The sequence below is a fragment of the Rhipicephalus sanguineus genome, chromosome 3 (assembly GCF_013339695.2).
Source record: "Rhipicephalus sanguineus isolate Rsan-2018 chromosome 3, BIME_Rsan_1.4, whole genome shotgun sequence".
NCBI classification, from domain to species: domain Eukaryota; kingdom Metazoa; phylum Arthropoda; class Arachnida; order Ixodida; family Ixodidae; genus Rhipicephalus; species Rhipicephalus sanguineus.
In genome coordinates this window covers 44,604,552-44,623,855 of record NC_051178.1, presented here as the reverse complement: position 1 = coordinate 44,623,855, position 19,304 = coordinate 44,604,552, and the positions used below count along the sequence as shown (strand labels likewise).

The following is a 19,304-nucleotide window of genomic DNA, read 5'->3' as shown; positions in this document are numbered from 1 at the left end:
GCTTGATAACATGCATTTACAGCCTGATAAGCTCCCTCAACTCAAGTTGGCCGTCGGATGAGTGCTGTGAGTGCCCTCGTTTTCAGTTTGTGTTCTGCAGAGCTGTGATGCAAAAAGAATGTATGTTGGCAAGGAGATCGCTTATCATTGACTATTTAAAAGAAAACAAGGATGCTGCTTGACGGACACAATTCACGTTCACTATAATATCAAGGATTTTAAACGAAGTGCCGAAAATGCCGCTGGCAGCGACACTGGAAATGTGCATCACTAAGCGTGTTTCGTGACTGCTCTATAAAATGCGCTTTATGATGTCGAATTTGAAGAAACATGCACATTCAAGGCAAAACGACCATAACATGTTTATTGCGCAACTATCGCTCTCGCGCCTTAATAGCCATTAAATCCTGCCGTGCGGCAATTTGATGGCATTTATTAGGTACCCGAGACCTTAAACACGTTAGGATCGTCCCAGTGAACCAGGTATTATTTGAATGCATGCAAGTCAGTGCATTAGATTTCTTCGTGTGAAACGGATTATATGTGATTCTGCGTGCACAGCTGCGTGAGCGGCTACATCTAATATATTTTCATGTCACATACATTGTGCACCGAAGCCTGTGGCTAGGCAACGCATTACCATTGTACACCAACAATACTTTGTTTCAAATGTTCCGGGATATCTCCGTGCGCTGTGGCAGTAATCAAAAAGGGGCAAGAAAAGAAAAGGGGTCCGACTGACAGCCCGTGAAAGCATCTTTTTCGTCCAAAGCTGCGTCACTAGGATTCAACGCAGAGCCACAAACCATGCGGCTTGCACTCATTCAGTTTGTAAGCAGGTCAGTGAATACAGCGCATTTCTGGAGTCAATCAGGAAAAATCGACCTCAAGCCACATTCTGAATTAAAATTACAACGTCAGCGGGGCCCCTGAAGGTGTACGTTGGGCCCTCGGCGACGAGGACATTGGGCAGTTACGAGGGGGGGGGGGGGGTTAGGTCGGCCTCAGGGGGGGGGTTACAACCCCCTAAACCACCCCCGTCGGTGCGCCACTGCGATAACACCCTCATTATTACTTTCGTTGTTAATTTTGAGTTCAATAAGTAGATAATATGTATGTTTATATTATGTTATCGCGTTAAAAACACCGAACAAACATTAATATTAGCACTTCCGGTCTCACCGACAGCTCGTCTGCTCGTAGTTGCGTGGTTCCGTTTTCTTCGCCATGCGCAGTGCCGAAAACGTGAATATTTCTGTGCTTTTTGACCATCGCCGGTTGCCGTTGAGAGTGGCAGCCGTTCGAGTGTTGCCTCGTCAGCTGAGAACTGCATCGTCGGCACGTTCTCACGACCGACCGAGGCACGGGCGCAGCGTGTCTCCGATACAAATGCTGGCGTCCGGTAATGGCGGCGCTTCGGGGTCGTCCGCCAGTGCCGTCTTACGAGGCGGTGTATCGGAGTATGGGCCGAAACCGATCTCAGCTGTCATTCGTTCCAAACGAGCGCGCACGTTTGCTTCCATGGTTGGCAGAGCGATGAAAACACTACGGCGTTCGAGGTGCACACCCAACATTACCAAACCGACGCACAGTTTTCAAGCACGCGCGATACACAGCGCGATCGACTCCGCTCGACGAGAACGACGCAAGCCGACCGGAAGTGGCGGCACAGACCACGTGGTTGCGCCGAGACGCCAAAGAGAAAAAAATGAAAAAAATGCCGCCGGCGCTGACGTCGCCTCCTCGCACCTCCGCCCTCCCTCCCTCCCCTCACGCCGCGCGCAGCTTTCCGCGCGCTCGCTGCGTTGAGTTGAGAGAGAAAGCTGCGGAACGTGATCTCTATAATTTGGTAACACCCCTTAGACTTGACGGATTCGAAAAATTTTTGCGGCATATGGCTCGTGAAGAGTCATACGTCAATAATGGGACTATTCCAATATAACAAAGAAAGGTGTTGCAGGGCCCCTTTAAGCCCTGATCGTGCCACACAGCTTAAGCCAGCCAAGCTGTGATAATGCACCACAAAGACCTCCATGAATATTCAGCTTTACCTCGTATTGCTGCATGTTGATGGTATCAACTGTTAAAGGCCAACTCCGGCGATTTTTCGAGGTCGATGGATCTCAGTGAAATTCGCTGGGTACGTTCCTTTGCACGTTTCCGTTATTTATGCCAAATTACAGGCTTGAGACATGCGCAGATTGTTTGCAAATGAATTTTAAAGATTGTCTGCAAACGCCCTCCTGGCTTCCCACAATTATTGGCAACATTGCGTCTGTGACGTCAGTGTTGGCAAGGCGGCGGAAGTGACGCAGCCGAGGGCACCGCTAACTTCGGCGCTTAGACCGCTAGAGCGAGCGTCTGCTGTGCACAAGGCGACAGACAGCGCTGGTTTGGCCGGCGCTTCGCTGGTCGTCCCGGCTGTCACAGTTTTCATACTCTGCGCCGGCGTGACCGGCATGCCTTGCACGACTTCCGGTTCGTTCGTAACAACGTCTACGTCATACGTAGACAGTACACTCGGCTGGGTTTCGGTTTCGGTGTTGCGGTTTTTTGCTTATTTAAAATTATTCTCCAATTTGCCGGGTATTTCTGCTATCGGGCCCGTAACAGGAGCGCCTCAGGAACATAAAAGCACCATTACTTTGACATGGCCAAAAAATCGCCGGAGTTGGCCTTTAATGTTACTTGTGTTGTAATGTTGAATCAGTCCATTGCAGTGCTTAAAGGGGTACTGACACAAAAATTTTTGCCTCGCGTTTTTTTGCTGCAATGTGTTGCCGGGGGCCTGTTAGTCATAACACGGCACATCGTTTGCTGCAGCGCGCGACAGATAATTAATTACAGGCTCCTCATTACCGACCAGTGTCAGTTTCGGTTTCAAAAACGACAAGCCTCCGGGTGCAACTATCACCACCTAGCGGCTCCAGCGCTCGATCACGTCAGCACACAGAAGTGTGACGCACTTCCGCGCTGTTCGCGTCGTCTCCTCGCATTCGCACGCTTGCCGCACGTGCTGCGCGATGTCGTCGCCATCATCGTCCTCGTTATCATCGTCCTCCTCATCGTCGTCTGTTGGCGACGATTTCCTTGAGACACCAACAGCGCCCCGGCGAGCGCGTCAAAACAGAAATGGCGGCTACGACGTCATCATAACTTGTTGTACCGGCTACAACGGTTACGTAGGGGAAGTAGGGGGGTCACCTCGGGTCACCTCCGAGGGTGTCAATGCAATTGGTGGGGCCTAGAATGCTGGATTGCGCACCCGAACTTCAAAATTCGTATAAAATACCTTCCAAGCTTTATTCGCTGTCGATATTTTGCAGATGGTACACGCACGTACACAGAAATCGATCCAGCAGGCTATCTCGGCCGCGAAATTTTATGTCAGTACCCCTTTAACCACAATTTGTGTATCAATTTTAGAAAGTACAGGGTAAACACAAAAAAGGCATGGTTCGCATTTGTACAATATAGTGCAATTTGCACCAAAACTTTCTTGTCCCCGTTTTTTGCAAGAGGATGCTCCTGGTTGAATATGTGTATAAAACAAATTACAGTGAAACCTCGGTGATACGAATCTCGCGGGGTTACCAAAAATATTCGTATCATCCGAAATTCGTATCACCAGAAAACGTGGAAAATTGGTATGGGAAAAAAGAATGTTGGCATACATTTTGATTCAGTGTTTTTCAGGGCCGCAGCAACGTCATGAACAGCTTTGAATGATTGCCAGTAAAGTTTTTAGACGTCAGCCATCATACTTGTACTCGTAAATATACGGTGCATGCACGCGTGTGTAATTAATGAACCAGATGTGTTGTGCCCTGTGAACGCTAGTAGCCCCTTCCTAATCTTACTGCGCTTTTCTGCATGACAACAGGGTACTGCGACGAAAGTGACTTAAGAAGCTCTTTGCACACGATAGATAGAGGCCAAGCTCCTTCGCCAAGACCGTCCGCTTCGTCTCTTTGGGTCTTCGTCCACCTTTAATGGGACTTCATGACGGGCCCGCAGCCCAAGTTTCAGTCTTGTTTCATACGACGTCTGATAGCGGGGACATGGCTTGCATCGACGTGGCAGGCACGTGTTAACTCAGTACAAAGACGTTGCTACCTCGAGCACAGGAGCACGCGCCAGCGCGTCAGAAAAAAAAAAAAAAAAAGCGCGACGTCAACGTCATCTGTAATCTAAACGCGAAGGTGCCAAAGGCCTCCAAGGTTCGTGCGCACTATCTCGGAGGCAACGACGCACCGCTGATGGTCGCGCAGCGCGCATGCCCGCGCGGGCAGCACCTGTTCGTACCTGTGCGTTAGCGTACGTACGTATCAAACGTCGCGGGGTGCAGGTCAGTTCGCAACAACCGTACTCGAATAGATTGCAGGCTAATGGGCCTTGGCCGGGACCACATATAAATTCATATCGCCCCAAAATTCGTACGAGCCGTGATCGTATCACCGAGGTTTTACTGTATTGAGAGTCTCTGATAAAACTTGACCTAACGGATATCACAACTACAGCTTACTGCACCATAAGGGCTTGATCACCGAATTGAAGCTGTATTGTGAGAGCGGTGTAGCCAGGGTGTTAAATACCCCCGATATTTTTACATTTAGTTAGTGTAGATATATGCACGCACGCATGCACAAACACGCAAGAACATAAAGGGAGTCCAACCCCCTTCCCCCAAAAATATTTGTAGCTACACCCCCGGTGTGTGCCACAGTGACTTGAAGATTTCTACATTTGGCTCTTGGGGCCCACTCGAGTTCAGCGAAAGCAGTACGAAGGACCTGAGTGTCCAGAGAGAGGGTGAACAAGTCCTCGCGAATGCAGCTTTCCGCATTGTGTGCTGTGCACTGCAGCATGTCTCAACCACACGGCCGCTCTACTCCCATTGACATCAGCCGGCAGTTGCCGCGCTGGCAATGCAGCACGTTAAATTATTTCACTGACATTTGGAGTTACATTGATGTATCACCTATATTTACCGATAGCAAATGGACACTGCACACGCACCTTGGCTCTCTAACTTGCTGTCCTACCGCCTCTGGTACGGGCGTTCTGGGCGCAAGTGCAAATTACACACCGTGGCCAACACTTGGAGAGCTATGTTTCTGCACCGCTTGTTGGTAAAGAGGTCTCTGTTCTCTTACACATTTCATATAAAACGCCCTATTTACCACCCCCCTCCTCCCAAAGTCGAAATTACTGGCAAAGTGGAGGAGGGGAGTGCTTTCACAGAACTGCATTATAATTCAATATGGTGACGGCAAAGTTCATCCGTAAGAAAAAACATGAAGTGCACACAGACTTCTTTAGATATCTTCTGGCTCTTGTTCGTGGCACGGCAAATTACAATGCGAACTCACAAATGCAAGAAATACAAAGGCAACACAATCCGACCACGGGAACCATGGCATGGAAGCGCCTTCGATGATGAGCTCATGCCAATGCAACGACTCTGGGCCACAGACACAGACCTCAAAGGCCTTAATTTTGCTTTCTACATTTGTCTTAGGTACCACCTTCGGATTGCATGCACAGATCTCGAAGACCATGCTTTAGCTCGGGGGAAACTGAAAATCACGATACGGGTCGTGCATGAAGTTCGGAATGCGATCACTGTGCAGGAAAGAAGAAAATGCAATTTCGACAACAATTTCAGGTGCAGGTGCTTAGAGATTAAGCTACTAAGAAGGACTGTATTGTTTTCAAGGCCACTGTTGCCTGGACGCAGCGTGTGATCACAGGGCTGGGTGAAGGGGGTGGGATCGCTTTCCTGGAGCAGCACGGAAATTTGGAGGGGCCACTTACCGAAAATTTCACGATAGGTACATAATACATTTCTTCCGCATGTAACCACTACCTTGTGGTTGCACATGTGAACACTGAGAGAAGTGAAGCTTTACACCTATTACATTTGCGATGCAGTATAAGGCCCTTGATGTTCCTTTGCTGACAGGGACAATCACACCTGTGGCATCACACCAGTGTAGCCACCCAGTCACTAGCTACTAAACATTTTGACTGCTCCCTAACATCATTTGAGTACTTCTATTCTTACAGCTTTATTGTGTACTTATATTAACCATTACAAACAAGGGACACTAATGTCAAACTCTAAACTGCCTTAGAGTTGTTAGAAACGCAAATGTGGTTAATTTCACCAATGGTAGGCTCACAATTTGAAAAGAAAATGAAGGTCAGGGTTCCATTTCTGAAATTTCGCCCTGAAAATGCGATACCAGTGTGTCAGTGCGATGTCCAAATCTAAAATATATTTTGCATAAACGAATAGTACCCGGTGTCGTGACCGGCCTGCGCAGGCACTGGAACCTCAGGAAGAAGATGCAGAGGCAGATACAGGGCTAAATAAAGGGAAAAATAATAGCATTTCATTTACACGACTTAAATGATAAAATCTGCATGAAGAGTGTGAGCTCAATGGCCCATTTTAAAGGATTTCTCCTCCCCAGACCACTAGGTGGGGAAATCGCTCCAAGTTGGTCAGTCCAATGACATCACAAGCACCAGTTTCAAGGGTCCTCGACACGAGTGTAATCGCTGCTCTCTCCACTCTTAGCATGTGAAGGCTACAGGGCGTTGGGGCACAGCATGGACATCTGGGCTCTTCAAAGGGTCTGCCACCCCGAAGCACATAACCACTCGCTTAGCTGTGGGAACGGACCGGCATCTTTACAAATGCCGTTGTCTCCTCAAGGTTGAAGCGGCAACTGAAAGCCATTATGGTCGCATGGTAGTAGCTCGCTGTGTCAGGTGCCTCACACTCGCAGCTTGGGAGGGCAATGCGCCTGCTTGAAGGACTGTTGGCCTGCAGGCAGCCTTATGCAAGGCTTCCTCTTCAGCAAAACACAAACATAACACTGTTGTCAGCGAATTTATGCTCATGCTTAGCTTCTTAATGCAAACCAAGCACTTCACAAGCCCTTCCATTGAGACGCCATTGCAGAATTCGGGTCACTGCAAAAGAGAAGCAGATGGCTTCATTAATATTTGAACAATATACATGCCATTAATAGTACTGCGTGTTTACCTCTCTGACTTGCACTTCCTCAATGTGCAAAATGCAGCCATTGTGCATGAAAAGCACGCTGTGTCAGAGGTACCCTGTGCAGTAGCTTGGACCCACCACCTGCCAGGTCGACTTGTGAGTCAACAAGCTCGTTCACCATGCCCGCTCGCTTCTGGTAGAAGAGCTGGAAAGTGCATTTACTGTTTCAAAATGTAACAACTACTGCATTTCATGCCTACATATAGCAACAGCTACACTTTCGTCACTTTTAACAGTTCCTCATCTACCCAAGCTCAATTCAGTCATGGTTATTTGCATGATGCTACAAAATAAAAAAGGCACTATAAGACTGTTTGCAAAACTAGGATGGTGAGTACATGATTGGTTCTTAAACTCAAATAGCTTGTACCGAAATTAGGCTTTCTTTTTCAGTATTACAACCATACAAGTTAGATTGGCTGGTTATGTACAAACATTATTCAAACGAACAGAGTACTTTGCCAAGTGACGTTTAAATCTGCTACCTAATATCCGATTCGCCTTTCATGCAAGAGCAGCATAAGTAATTGCAATTACACTGCCTATTATGTGCATATGTCATGCATAAATATTGCTGAATGAGTGCAGTGGCGTAAATCCAGAATAATCACAAGGGGGGGGGCACATTTTTCCATGCCGGCCACTGGGCTTTTACAAATATAGGTCTAATTTTAGTTATATAAAAATTACAATCATGTTTTGAAAAATAAAAAGCAAGCATGGGCCTCAGCACCAGGTCAGAGAAGCTTAACCCAACGGCACTGAGCAGATAATACTGGCTAGTTTCTAAGCATTGCTCTTAGGTGGGCTCTAGCAGGGGTGAGACAGCTGCGCATATTGCGCATTTTTGATGCGATTCTGTTTTCCTGCGCCAAGCTGCTCCTAAAGCACAAAAATCACAGAAATTGCGCCGAACTGCTCCAAAACAGCCTCAATTGAGCAAGAATTTTGATGCCTATGTCAGCGTCGGTGGGAAAAAAGGCCGAGTTCACATGACTTTCCAAGCAGCACCAGAAATACCAAGAAAATAATATATTTGCAGAACACATTAGATGAGCCCAAGTGTGTTTCTTATATGCACCTTTCTAATGAAGGCTACCATGGCACCGCCATAATTTCCTCTGGACTGTTGTAAATATGCGTGACGGCGCAAAAATGTGCTGCCGTGCCCCGAGCGTGCTGCTTCTACTTGCTAGGCTGTGTGTTCAGGCGCTACTGTGGCTTCGCGAAAACTACGGAGTGGCATGCGTAGCGGGTTTGACTCTCAGGTTTTGCATAGCATGTTCTTCCGGTCGCTGCGGTTTTCCTGTCGACGCTGCTGCGTGTGGGCACCTGTGCGTGCATTTGCCGTGGGCAAGTACCTTGTTGCGACAATGCAGCATCAGCTAGCTTTCTGCATGCGACACGTCTCCATGATGCTCTACATTGGTTCTCAAACTGGGTTCCGCGGAAGTTCCGTGAAGGACAACCTAGCGTTGTGCAAGTGGCCAGAACGAATGCAACCCGCTCCCGTTTTACTCCCATTAGCAACTAATTTATTTAGATGAGCAAATTTACATTGCATTTTACATTTAGCGAAGCCATTGCACGCTGCATCCGCACATCAGGTGTCTGCAGGTAGCGAGAGACCCACGAGGTAGCAGTACTAAAGATTCGTGATCTAGTGGACGCCATGAAACTTGCATGATTTGCAGACCTGTGGTGACAGAACGTGCGAAGCGCCGGTAATTCATGCTTGTGAGCGTTCAAACCAGTTCAAATGACATTAACACGCCCCTCGGTGCTTTATTCGTGGCTCATGGGCATCGGCAATCACATGGCAGTTTTCATACGTGCCGATATTTCGGTTTCGTAATCAAAACGCGCAACGAGCGCTTTGATACGCGTAACAGGCGTCGCTTCGTGCCAGCTGTGGGCTACACGAGCTTTACGACCGGTGTATACAGCGTTCGACGGCCGTTTCACTTTGCAACTGGCATGCCTCCTTTTCTGTTTTGCAAAAAATAAAACAGGCCTCTGTACATCCGGTGTTTCGTTTGCGTAAACACATTGCTTACGCTGCACGGTGCCTGAAGAATGCAGTGTATGGTCGGCGGGTGCTTTACACGACTCGCGGCGCGGGGGTGGTGGTGGTGGGGAATCACAAGTCTATGTATTATTGGGAATTTACATCAACGACGATCGTCTTCAATATTAAAGAAAAGAGAACAGGCCAATGCAGGCAGTGTTGATACTGTGGTTGCGCGTGTTGAAAGGCATTATCACCTATCCCCCCCCACTTTCGATTGTCTTCATGCTCAAGAAAAAGTTAGGGGTTTCACGGCACTCTGGAGAAGCCACTGGGGTTTCCCAAAGCCAGAAAGTTTGAGAACCCCTGCACTAGCGGTTTCGCACGAGAGGGTGACAGCGGACTAATGCGAAGCGCGTTTGTGTTGTCCCCCAATAGGCACCGTACAGTGACCAAAGGGCACTGCGTTGCTTGCACTGGCCCGTCCCAAGTTCGCTGACATTGGGTGTTAGGGGCACGCAGAAAACTGGCGCGCGAATGCATCCCTCATGTAGCCCGGCTGCAATCCGCCTACGCATGCAGGGAGGGAGACGCGTGCATCGCGTTCCATTTTGACCGACCCCGTCTCATTATTGCTTTTTTTATCCGCGAGGCTTCGTGCTCTGGCGCTGCAGTCGCACTGGAAAACTCGACTGTACGGTGCCTATAAAACTGTACAGTGCGCTTATAACGGTGTTACTTTTGCAGTGTCATACGCGTGCGTTCGATGAGATAGTCAGTGCGGTGAGGTTTCTTGGCACCCGCGCCGCACTCTTGAAGGTGGTCCCGCACGAGGTGGCAGCGAACGGCAGTGCAATGCGCTTTTGTTGTCTTCTGTTAAAAGCGTGCAGTACACATGATGCTATGCCAACCATGCAGCCGAGCAGATAGCTGAAGGGGCTTATTGTGATGGTCTCCTGACAAAGAGTAACATTGACCTACACGAAGCTCTTGAGAAGCTTGAAAAGCTAAACAAGCAGACGAAGCAGACGTACAAAAAGCCAAAGCAGTAATCTGCTAAATCATATCACTAATCTTAAAGGGGTCATGAAGCACCCCTTGGGCTGATTGAAAAAACACATCCTGCGGAAAGCTGACACGGCTATGAACTGCTCTGCCAAATATTACAGTCGTGCGCGCCGCGTAATGGCCACAAGCGGAGCGCGAAGTTGCCGTTTCCCCAGGCACCCTCTTTTCAAACAGAGGCCGGTTCTCACTCTCGTCGGTGGGCGGGGCGTCTGTCCGCTGTACGTCGCAAGAGACATAGCATGCTTATTGGCCGATAGCCGACGTAAATCGAGAGCGGCGTCCGGATCAGATGCGCTTCTTGCCGCGGGGTGCCGCCACTTGCCGGCGCCGCACTCCTCAGTACACGGTAGCCGCACTCGCGCAAGCGAATCACAGCGGGAGAGCGATCGCGTTTCATGACGCGCGCTGGCGTAACTTCTTTCCCCCATGCCATCCCTCCCTGTCTAGCTTCCACTGCGCTCGCCGGCACGAGAAAAGAGAGAAAGCGCTGGGAGCGTGCGCCAAACCCCCGTAACTCCGCTGATTCTTGACGGATCCGAGAAATTTTTGCGGCAATCGATTCGGGAGGCAGTACACTCCGATACTGAGGCCATTAGATCATTACTTGGAAAAGTGGTTCATGACCCCTTTAAGCAAAGGCCTACCGCTATGTAACTACAATTCTTGTGCAATCACAATTTTATTTTATTGTTGATAAGTGTGAAACTTTTTCGTTTTTCTTTCTTTTTGAAATGTTTGAGGTGAACATAGTTTCCAGAACCTTTCTTTAATTAGTATTTCATATGTTTGTTACACAGGCTAGACAGGCCTCATGGTATGGAAAAAGGTAGTGTAATTCATACCTGGTGATAATCTGCTAAAAAAACTTTCTCCTGCTTCATTGTTGTGTAATCTAAGCCAATTAAACTTGTCCCCCCAAGTTGCTACAAATTTGTTTTTTCAAGCTCCTAGGACAATATATTAAATGCCGCTAACTGCTCCAAATCAAGATTCTTGTGCTCCAAAATAGAAATTTTGCTGCTCCAAAAACTGCTCCCAATTCAGTTCCAGCCGTCTCACCCCTGCTCCTAGCATATTTTCAGTTAACATATCGCTCAGGTTAAACAATCAAGTGAAAATCGTACCACTTTTTTGTTATAACATGCAAAGGTACAGCTTTTCTTTAGCTTCAGTTTCGTTTTCCATTGTGCACACCTGTTAGAAATACCCTTCAACGATAACTTGCTTGTAATGCGCACTTCTGTTTCCCGGTGATTTGAAAAAAAAAATTTTACATAGTCATAGTCCAACGATCAGATTCATCATCAATGGCTTCCAACAAACTGCTGACATAGATAAATAATGGTAGGTGACCGAGGATTTTTTAGTTACATTGCATTTTAAAACCAAGCATAATAAACATTTGAAGCATGCCAGAAAGCTTGTGCTCTACAGTGCCTCTTGAAATAGAAAGCAGCTTTCACTTTTGCACTTCATTTCTGCTATTTCGAAGGACTTCAGGGGGATGCGGGGCTAAAAAAAATATCTTCGTGAAAAATATGCATTTTCAAATTAGAGTTGTTTTAGATTGCTAGTTCATTAATGAACATGCTCACCAAGTTTTCTTATCTGTGCAGCAGAAAAGTATCAAACAAATTCTTTTTACGCGACGTTGGCGTGCATTCGCTGTTGAAAGCATCTCTGAAACACCCATCTGAAGGGGTGGCTGCAAAGCGGCCAAGAAGGCGAACACGAAGTGAATGCCCGTGTTAGAATGTTTGTTTTTTATGCCTTTTAGTCACGAAAGACCTTCTGTGGCGAGTGCACTAGAGGACAAACAAAATCAGTTAAAAATGCACATTTTTTGCCTCGGTGAAAGCAGAGGTCGCTGGCAAACCAGAACCGAAGCTCTAATTGGCGGAAACATATCACGTGACCATCCTCAGCTGGTTTCGCCAACACGTGTTGTGAGCAACATTCACAGCTCGAACGCTGCCAAAAAATGAAGACGATTCAATGCAATTGTCACAGAACAGCGTCATGTTGATGAGGAAGGCCGTACCTATTGCAGCAGGTCACTTGGATTAATTTCTTTTGACCATCAAAATAAATAGCTTGTTGTGAAATCCTTGAACTCATTTTTCTCAGTTTGCACTTTTGGAGGGAATGAACCTCTTAATAAAATTATGATTTCCAAACTGCTTTGCCAGTAGCTGCTTACAAAGCTCTTTCTAGACTGAAATTTTGTCAAGAACAAGATAAGGCACTTTTTTGGTCCCTAAGTATTTTCCAACACAATAAAAAAAAATTAGGATGTCTGAAATGCAGTGACAAGAAAAAAAATGATCTTCACTTTTAGAGTGATGTCACTTTTACAGAAACGTCATAAAAAATACGTGATTGGCCTTATCCTGCACTACAAACCATCTAGAAAGCATCTAATGTAAACAATTAGTACATTTTCATTATTTTTGAAATGATAGTTTTCCTGAGTTGCCAATACATATTTGATCATTATAACAGCCACAGGTCCTTTTGTATTCCCCTTAGGGTGCTGAAATTTGCAATATGTTCTAATAAGAAGATAAACCATCTTAGCAATTTTCATCAAAATTAGTGCAGCAGTTGAAAAGTTGACTCTTTAGCCCCGCATCCCCCGTTAAGAAATGTGTGCCACATTTAAGAGTCAAGCAATTCAAATATGGGGCTTGAAAGGTGAATCTCAAGGGGGGACACCTGATATTTGCATATCTTATATTTTAAAACTTGTATATTTTTTTTTCACAAAACTTTGAAATCATTGTACTGGGTCTTAAACCTCAACCTAAAGCAAAGTTGGTCAAAAACCAGGATCTCGTGTTCATCCTTGCCTGGTACTTCCTTCAGTCTCAGTCTGTACCATATTGTTTTCTTCTGCATTCATGTGAGGCAGCACTGGGCGGCACCACGTATGCTACACCCATGCTATTTTAAACACTTTGTGCCTGAGCCAGCCATTTGTCGTGCACTGAACCCATTCCAACAGCACATACTGCTGCACATCGTCATTTCCAAACCCACCAGTACATTCGTCAATGCACATTTGTTCACTCCAACGGGCTTTGTGAATTATACCCTTTGGCAGACCTCGTTTGTGGTTTAGCCAATTGAAAGCGCTTCAAAATGCACTAGCAGTATTTAGCCCTGTGGTCAAGCTAACAAAGGACACAGTCAGTGCACACGAGGTTCTCATGGAGTTTGGGCAGACTTTAGCACAAAGGTGCCACTTCTTATGCTGCACAGTTACCACGGCCATCTTAGGGTGCCACCACATGTCGGCCAACCTTCCCCTCTGCACACTCTAGGCTGACGTAATGAGACGGACATATGGTGACTCCACAGTCAGTACTGTCGAATACATGGCCGAGAACATAAATAAGACTAGTATTTCTTTAGTTGTGGAGCCAACTGGTTGGTATGCTATGGTCATTTGGGTGGGACCTCTCCCGCCTTCTTAAGTTGTGCCCAAATACAGGCACGCAGTGAACTGCTGGAATGAACCTATTTATACCGAGCACCTGCTGTCTTCCCCTTCTCCGAAAGACCGCAAAAACGATGTCTTGGCACAAATTATGAGCTTTTTGTGTAAATGTAGCAGCATGCATCAAGTCTTCACCTCTTGGCACAGTTATCACATCCCTGAGGGTCGTCCAGGTGATGAACCACTGAGAGGCCTGAAAACTGCAGCATGGGGCAAAACTGACTGCAGTTGCCACTTCATGTGATGCAGGCATGTTGTGTCTGAGTCTGGACAGAAGCCAGCATCTTTAGGCTCGTGAACACCTGCGTAGCTGGAATGGTTAAAATAACACAAATAAGCACTACTCCCTTGGAGTGGCCATGTACCCTATATTTTATAAACAATGAACATTGTTGTTTAGCTCGACAACTTTTGTAAATTTCCTGCTTAGATGTGCATTGTCTTTTAAGTGTATGGCCAACTTACCAACAGAGTGGCACTGCAGTGTTGTCTGGATTGCCACTGTTCTTGCAGCTCCCTGGCACACATTTTCCTGCACGGGTTCCTGAATGCATGGTGCATAGGAATAAATCAGTGTACACATGTGAGCCCAATATCTTCTCTAGACTGCACAGTCTTTATCTATCTGGCCTTCTTTTGTGGTATTAAAAATGTTTCATGCAAAGCATGTGTTCATTGCACTATGCTTAGAAATATTAAAGGATGTGTTGTGTTTATGAAAATGGCTTTGCCAGTGCACATTTCTGTGGTGGGAGCCATGAGAGCTGAACAGGTTTTTCCTCTGTCAACGATTTTCAGTGTGCAGCTGCACAAGATATTAGTAAATTATTTCCCACAATGCAGAAAGCCAGACACTACACACTGCTTTAATGTGCACCTCTTTTGAAGTGCCAATGAATATGAATGGAGTCGCACTAAGCTGGCTGACAGAGGATTCTAAGGCATCGCAAGCCCCTGTGACACTTCCCCAGGGCAGTGTACGGTGCGTCAAGAAAGCAGTGATTTATTTCACAGCAGACACACTTAACAACAGTGTTTTTTCTGTATTCTCTACGCGTTCGTAGTGGAGCATTGTATGCAAAACACGTTCCATATTCCTAGCATGCACTGCTTCATGCACTTGATAAAAGCATCAAGATAACTTGTACTTGGATTCCAGTTTAAGATTTATCTCAGATGTGATCGATCGAAGCCATTTCAAAGCAGCTTCTTCAGCAACTAAAACCTCACTCTTTTTGGAGAAGTTCCCATGGTTTTCCAAAGGCCAAATAAGACCGAAGCTCAGGGGGAAATGGAGAGAGGAAAAATCCTTGAACTGGGATTGTCACTGCACTGAAGAAGACAAGACCACTTGGTCAAAAAACTGGCTCTAGTCCCTGTCCAAAGATTTTTCATCGTTTCAAATGCCATTCATTTAAGTCTGGAACCGCAAATTGTTGTACCAATGCATAACAAAAAAAAAATTATATACACAAATGCATGTGTTTTTATACCACGAAGGGTGATATTAGCTTACTGCTGTTTGTTCCCCTGCAGACAGCCCTAGGTTTCTTTAAGCCCATTTCCTCAGGCCACCTAACATTTCTGCACAATACGCTTCGTATTTGTAATTGAATGAAGTTTTCCCTGAAGCGTCACTTCAAGTACTGGAAGTGCATACTATGTAAATATCTTTATCCAATAGTAAAATCTTTTTACTATCGAAAAGACTATTCCGATGACATTCGTACTTTCAGAACAACCAAGGTGTTTGTTGTGTGATGAAGTGCTTGATGCTGCACTTCATGGATAGAATCGTTGTGCTCTCTGAGCCTATCATTCAGGCAGATGCCTGAATGATAGGCTCGGAAAGCACGAACAGAAGCTTAACTGTTACCGCGATGGGCACGTATCAGTGCATTGTAATGACTGTGGCTGCCGACCTTTGTTCAATGAATGTGTAGTTTTGCTTAGGAACTTTGATAAGGATACGTGGGAGATTGTCGAGGCCTGGTTGATTGCTAGAGAAAATACCAATTGTGTCAGCGTGCCCTCGTTTGCTCGAAGTACAAAGGAAATCACGTAGCTGAATGATGCAGGCTTGCGCCTCTGATACGGTTTTTGGTGATGTTTGCTGTTTTTTTCATTGTTGTATAAGTACAACATGTTTTCCAAAATAAAGATTCAGTTGTGAGTTGCGCACGTCCCGTCCTCTCTCTGTGGTCCCTGTCTTATCAGCGCTATGGCTTCACTGAACGCAACTAACCAACTAGCCCAAAAGTCTGTTCTCTTAGAATCGTTAAGGTCCTGATTCGTGGGCAGTTAATCAAATAGGGCTTTTAATAATTGATTGGTCCTTTTTACCTGAAATCTACTCTGTGCTCTATGAAAATTACAGTAAGGAAGGCTTTGTCTTTAATTTTGACAAGTTCTTTAACATGAACTTTTTCCGCAGTCGAGAAGCAGAACCAAGACACTGGAATACTGTGACACCACAATGTCTCAGCAAAGTTGCATTGGCCACTGTAGCAGGTGGAAGTGCTTATAAATGCCAACCGTAATAAGGTATTAAAACTTAATCGCCCTGCATGAACTCCTTCTGGAAGGCAATTAGAACAAATTGCACTACAAATTTTTGTGAAACAATCTAAATAAAACAAGACGGCCTGTTCAAATAGATACATGTGCTGCGCACTGTAATTAACAATCAAGTAAAAGACTGCCGTCCTACAAAAACTTGTAATTGCACAAAGTATTACTTTTTCAAACCCCACCACTGCTGGAAAACTACCTTTACTGGACTTGATTATGTAATCACGCAGTATGGGCTAAGTGGCATTATAAGCAGGGGTACACCCTAGCCCGGGCCAATCCCCCCCCCTTCTCTCCACAGAAACCTTTACATCCAGAATCAATGGCTCGATTGATTCTAGACACGTAGTAAACATCTGGAATAAACCTTGCATCAGTAAACTTTAAAAAATTGAGTAATACAATTAATTATATTCTGTGCTTCCCTCAACAGACAGCAACCTAGGCGTCCACTTGTCCCCGTCTAGCTGTCGTGGTCTTAGACACCAAGCTCTCATGACAGCTGGAAGCATCCATGTTATTGCGTGGCGTGAGCGAAGTTAATGTTCAATGAGCACACCTCCTCGAATTCACGGTGGTGTAGTTTACAACCGGACATGAGCTTGTATGCTGAGTTCACCGTTTGAGAGACGCTGTGTATGTCTTTGTGCCTTTTCTGTTTTGACGTAGCTTTTCTGGCAGCTATGCACTCCATAAACAGCATGCAGCACATTTTGCGAACACGCAGCATGTTGTCTTGGCATTGTGTTTCAGAGGCATCAAGAAGCAGGATTTCTACCTCAAGAATACAAATCCGTCAGCTGTGGCGCATTCTGATTGGGTACCAAGGAACTTGTTCTTTGCAGCACCATCACCACAGAGAATGCTTCTGTGAAACATGGCAAAAGTTCACCGATGCCTGGAACGTTGTGGAGGCTAGTGTGACATGTGAACACCTTTGTGGTATCGCGGTTTCGAAACGGAGTACCACCTCAGAGGTGTAGCCAGAAATTTTTGTCGGGGTGGTTCAACCATACGTCATGTATGTTCGTGCGTGCGGTTGTATGTGTACGTGTATATATAAGCAAGCAAAACTGAAAGTTTTCGGGGTGGTTTAAACCCCCCTCCCTGGCTACGCCCCTGTACCACCTTACTGCTCATCTACGCTCGAGAAGATTTCGCCTACTTTTGCCCCTTTTCACTCACTGCTAGCTCCTGATCATATGCGATGGAGAAGTTGCTGAAGCTTTCCCGAGTTTAGAGAAATATAGGCCTTTGACGCCTTCCATGCTTTCATGGCGATTCCGTACAAGCTTTCATGAGACTGTGAAGCAAGTAATGTATACACGAGAAACCATAACTGCACGTCTGTCGCCGCAAAAGTGGTAGCTTGCTGCTCCTGGTGCTAGCACATGGAAGATGGAAGCGGCTATTGGTGCTAGCACATGGAAGAACGTCGTCGCGTGAATGCGGCAAAGAGGGCTGATTCTCCTCACGGGCCTCAAACGCTGAGTAGCATGCGACCAACCCGACTTTCTGTTGCCCCTCGCGGGCCGTTGACATCGCCGATGCCCACCGCTGTTGATGTTCCTGGATCTCCTGACCGTTTAACGGCATCTTGACTAATACTTGATGACGCTCCCCGGCGAATCCGCTTCTTTTTCGGAGGTGCTGGAGACGGAAGAAAGACGCAGGGAACAGCGTCCGGAAGTAGTCCAGGTTTTTTCGGGTGGTCTAGGATTACCTGGCCTCCAAGCACGCCGTAGTATTTATCCCGCCTCATCATGCTGCTTGAGAAGTGCTTCTCGCAGATAAATTCCCTCGACGTAAACTGACGGTCACCAGGGATCGCAGCAGCCCATGCTTGCACACGTTCAGGATCATTCGGAGCCTTGAAGATGATCACCTTTTCCTTGCAACACTTGTACCCGCTTTTGCAGTTCTCAACGAAACATCTGCGTCCCATCTTGTTGCGGCGTTGTTAACATTACCGACAAACTGTTGCTGTTTGACTTGAGCGCGCACAAAGACAGCACAACGAGTTCGTGAAGGCGAAAGCAGAGGGACGAGGAGTCGCGCCGTCCAACGCAAGGTCCAACGTAGCACATGACCTCCGAGATTGTGCCGATTGTGCGCTGAGACATGGCTGAGATCATAGAGTTTGGCTGAGATGATGGTGTCCTAAGCTAAGTGTACGAGATGGCGCTGTCAATACTACCATGATCATTACATAATTTTTTAGTGCTTTCTAACAACGTATGTATCAACGTTTCTAGAACCAGCAAAACTCCCCGCGTCAGACAAACCGGGCAGCTTCTGGTTTGGTGGCGCTGGCGGCGCAACAAGCTTCCGCTAGCAGACGAAAACTGTAGTCTGCATGGCAAGACACCGCGGCAGCCGTTCAGAAACGGCTCCGTTGTGTACTCGCCGACTGCATATTATCGAGATTTCTCGTTGCGCTGCCGCTGCAACGTAAAACTGAGTAATATTTAGCAGCGGTAAGGCAAAATGAGTAAAGCTAGGGCTTTCTAAGATAACTGATGCTTGATAGCATAACATGCGAGTCTGTCATTAGTACTCATATGGCGCATTCCCATAGCGTAATTCTTCAGCTAAAGTCGATGCTTGGGCGTGTTGGTACTTCTTTCTGTAAGTCAGCGCTGCTGTTTGTGTAATCCTTTTTCTGGTGCTCCGTCTTTTTTTTGCGCTCTTTTCATTCCGATAATTTTTCACTTTCACTTTTTTGAAGTGAGGAGTTTTCACTCTGTATCGCGGCTGTTGTTACTCGCATTTATTGAGTGGTAAAATCGTCGTGTGTGTAATGCACGCCACAATTTCAGTCCTGCTACAGAAAGAAAAGCTGTATTTATTTTATGCACGCAATGCAGAGAAACAATTTTTCAGATATTGCATGGTGTGATGCACACAAACGGCACAACTCATTTACAGTCTCAGAGATTATTAAAAACAGTTCTAATTAACTGCAAAAAATTATTTACAGCACAATTTTTACAATCACTCAAATCAAGGCAAGTTTGGGAATATCTTTGGGACTCATCCTTCGACGAGGTTCCTTCCCGCTGGCGATTTCAACCTTAATTCTT

At 46.3% G+C, this 19,304-nt stretch overlaps 1 protein-coding gene across 1 annotated transcript; it reads right to left on the bottom strand.

The window, feature by feature from the left end:
• Nucleotides 1–6,376: 6,376 nt before the first annotated feature.
• Nucleotides 6,377–18,507, bottom strand: LOC119386592 (uncharacterized). The gene is made up of 5 exons (XM_037653879.2): nt 17,729–18,507; nt 14,116–14,194; nt 13,786–13,960; nt 7,058–7,220; nt 6,377–6,984 (listed from the first exon to the last, which is right to left on the bottom strand). Exons 1-3 carry the CDS (start codon nt 18,164–18,166, stop codon nt 13,887–13,889), a joined length of 591 nt encoding a protein of 196 aa, XP_037509807.1. The 5' UTR covers nt 18,167–18,507; the 3' UTR covers nt 6,377–6,984; nt 7,058–7,220; nt 13,786–13,886.
• Between the last annotated feature and the right edge of the window lie 797 nt (nt 18,508–19,304).

Coding starts and splice junctions, on each gene's coding strand:
- LOC119386592 (XM_037653879.2), bottom strand. CDS start 18,166: ATGGGACGCAGATGTTTCGTTGAGAACTGCAAAAGCGGGTACAAGTGT. Junction 14,195..17,728: donor GAGGGGCAACAGAAAGTCGG/GTTGGTCGCATG, acceptor CCATGCATTCAG/GAACCCGTGCAGGAAAATGT. Junction 13,961..14,115: donor ACTGCAGTGCCACTCTGTTG/GTAAGTTGGCCA, acceptor TAACCATTCCAG/CTACGCAGGTGTTCACGAGC.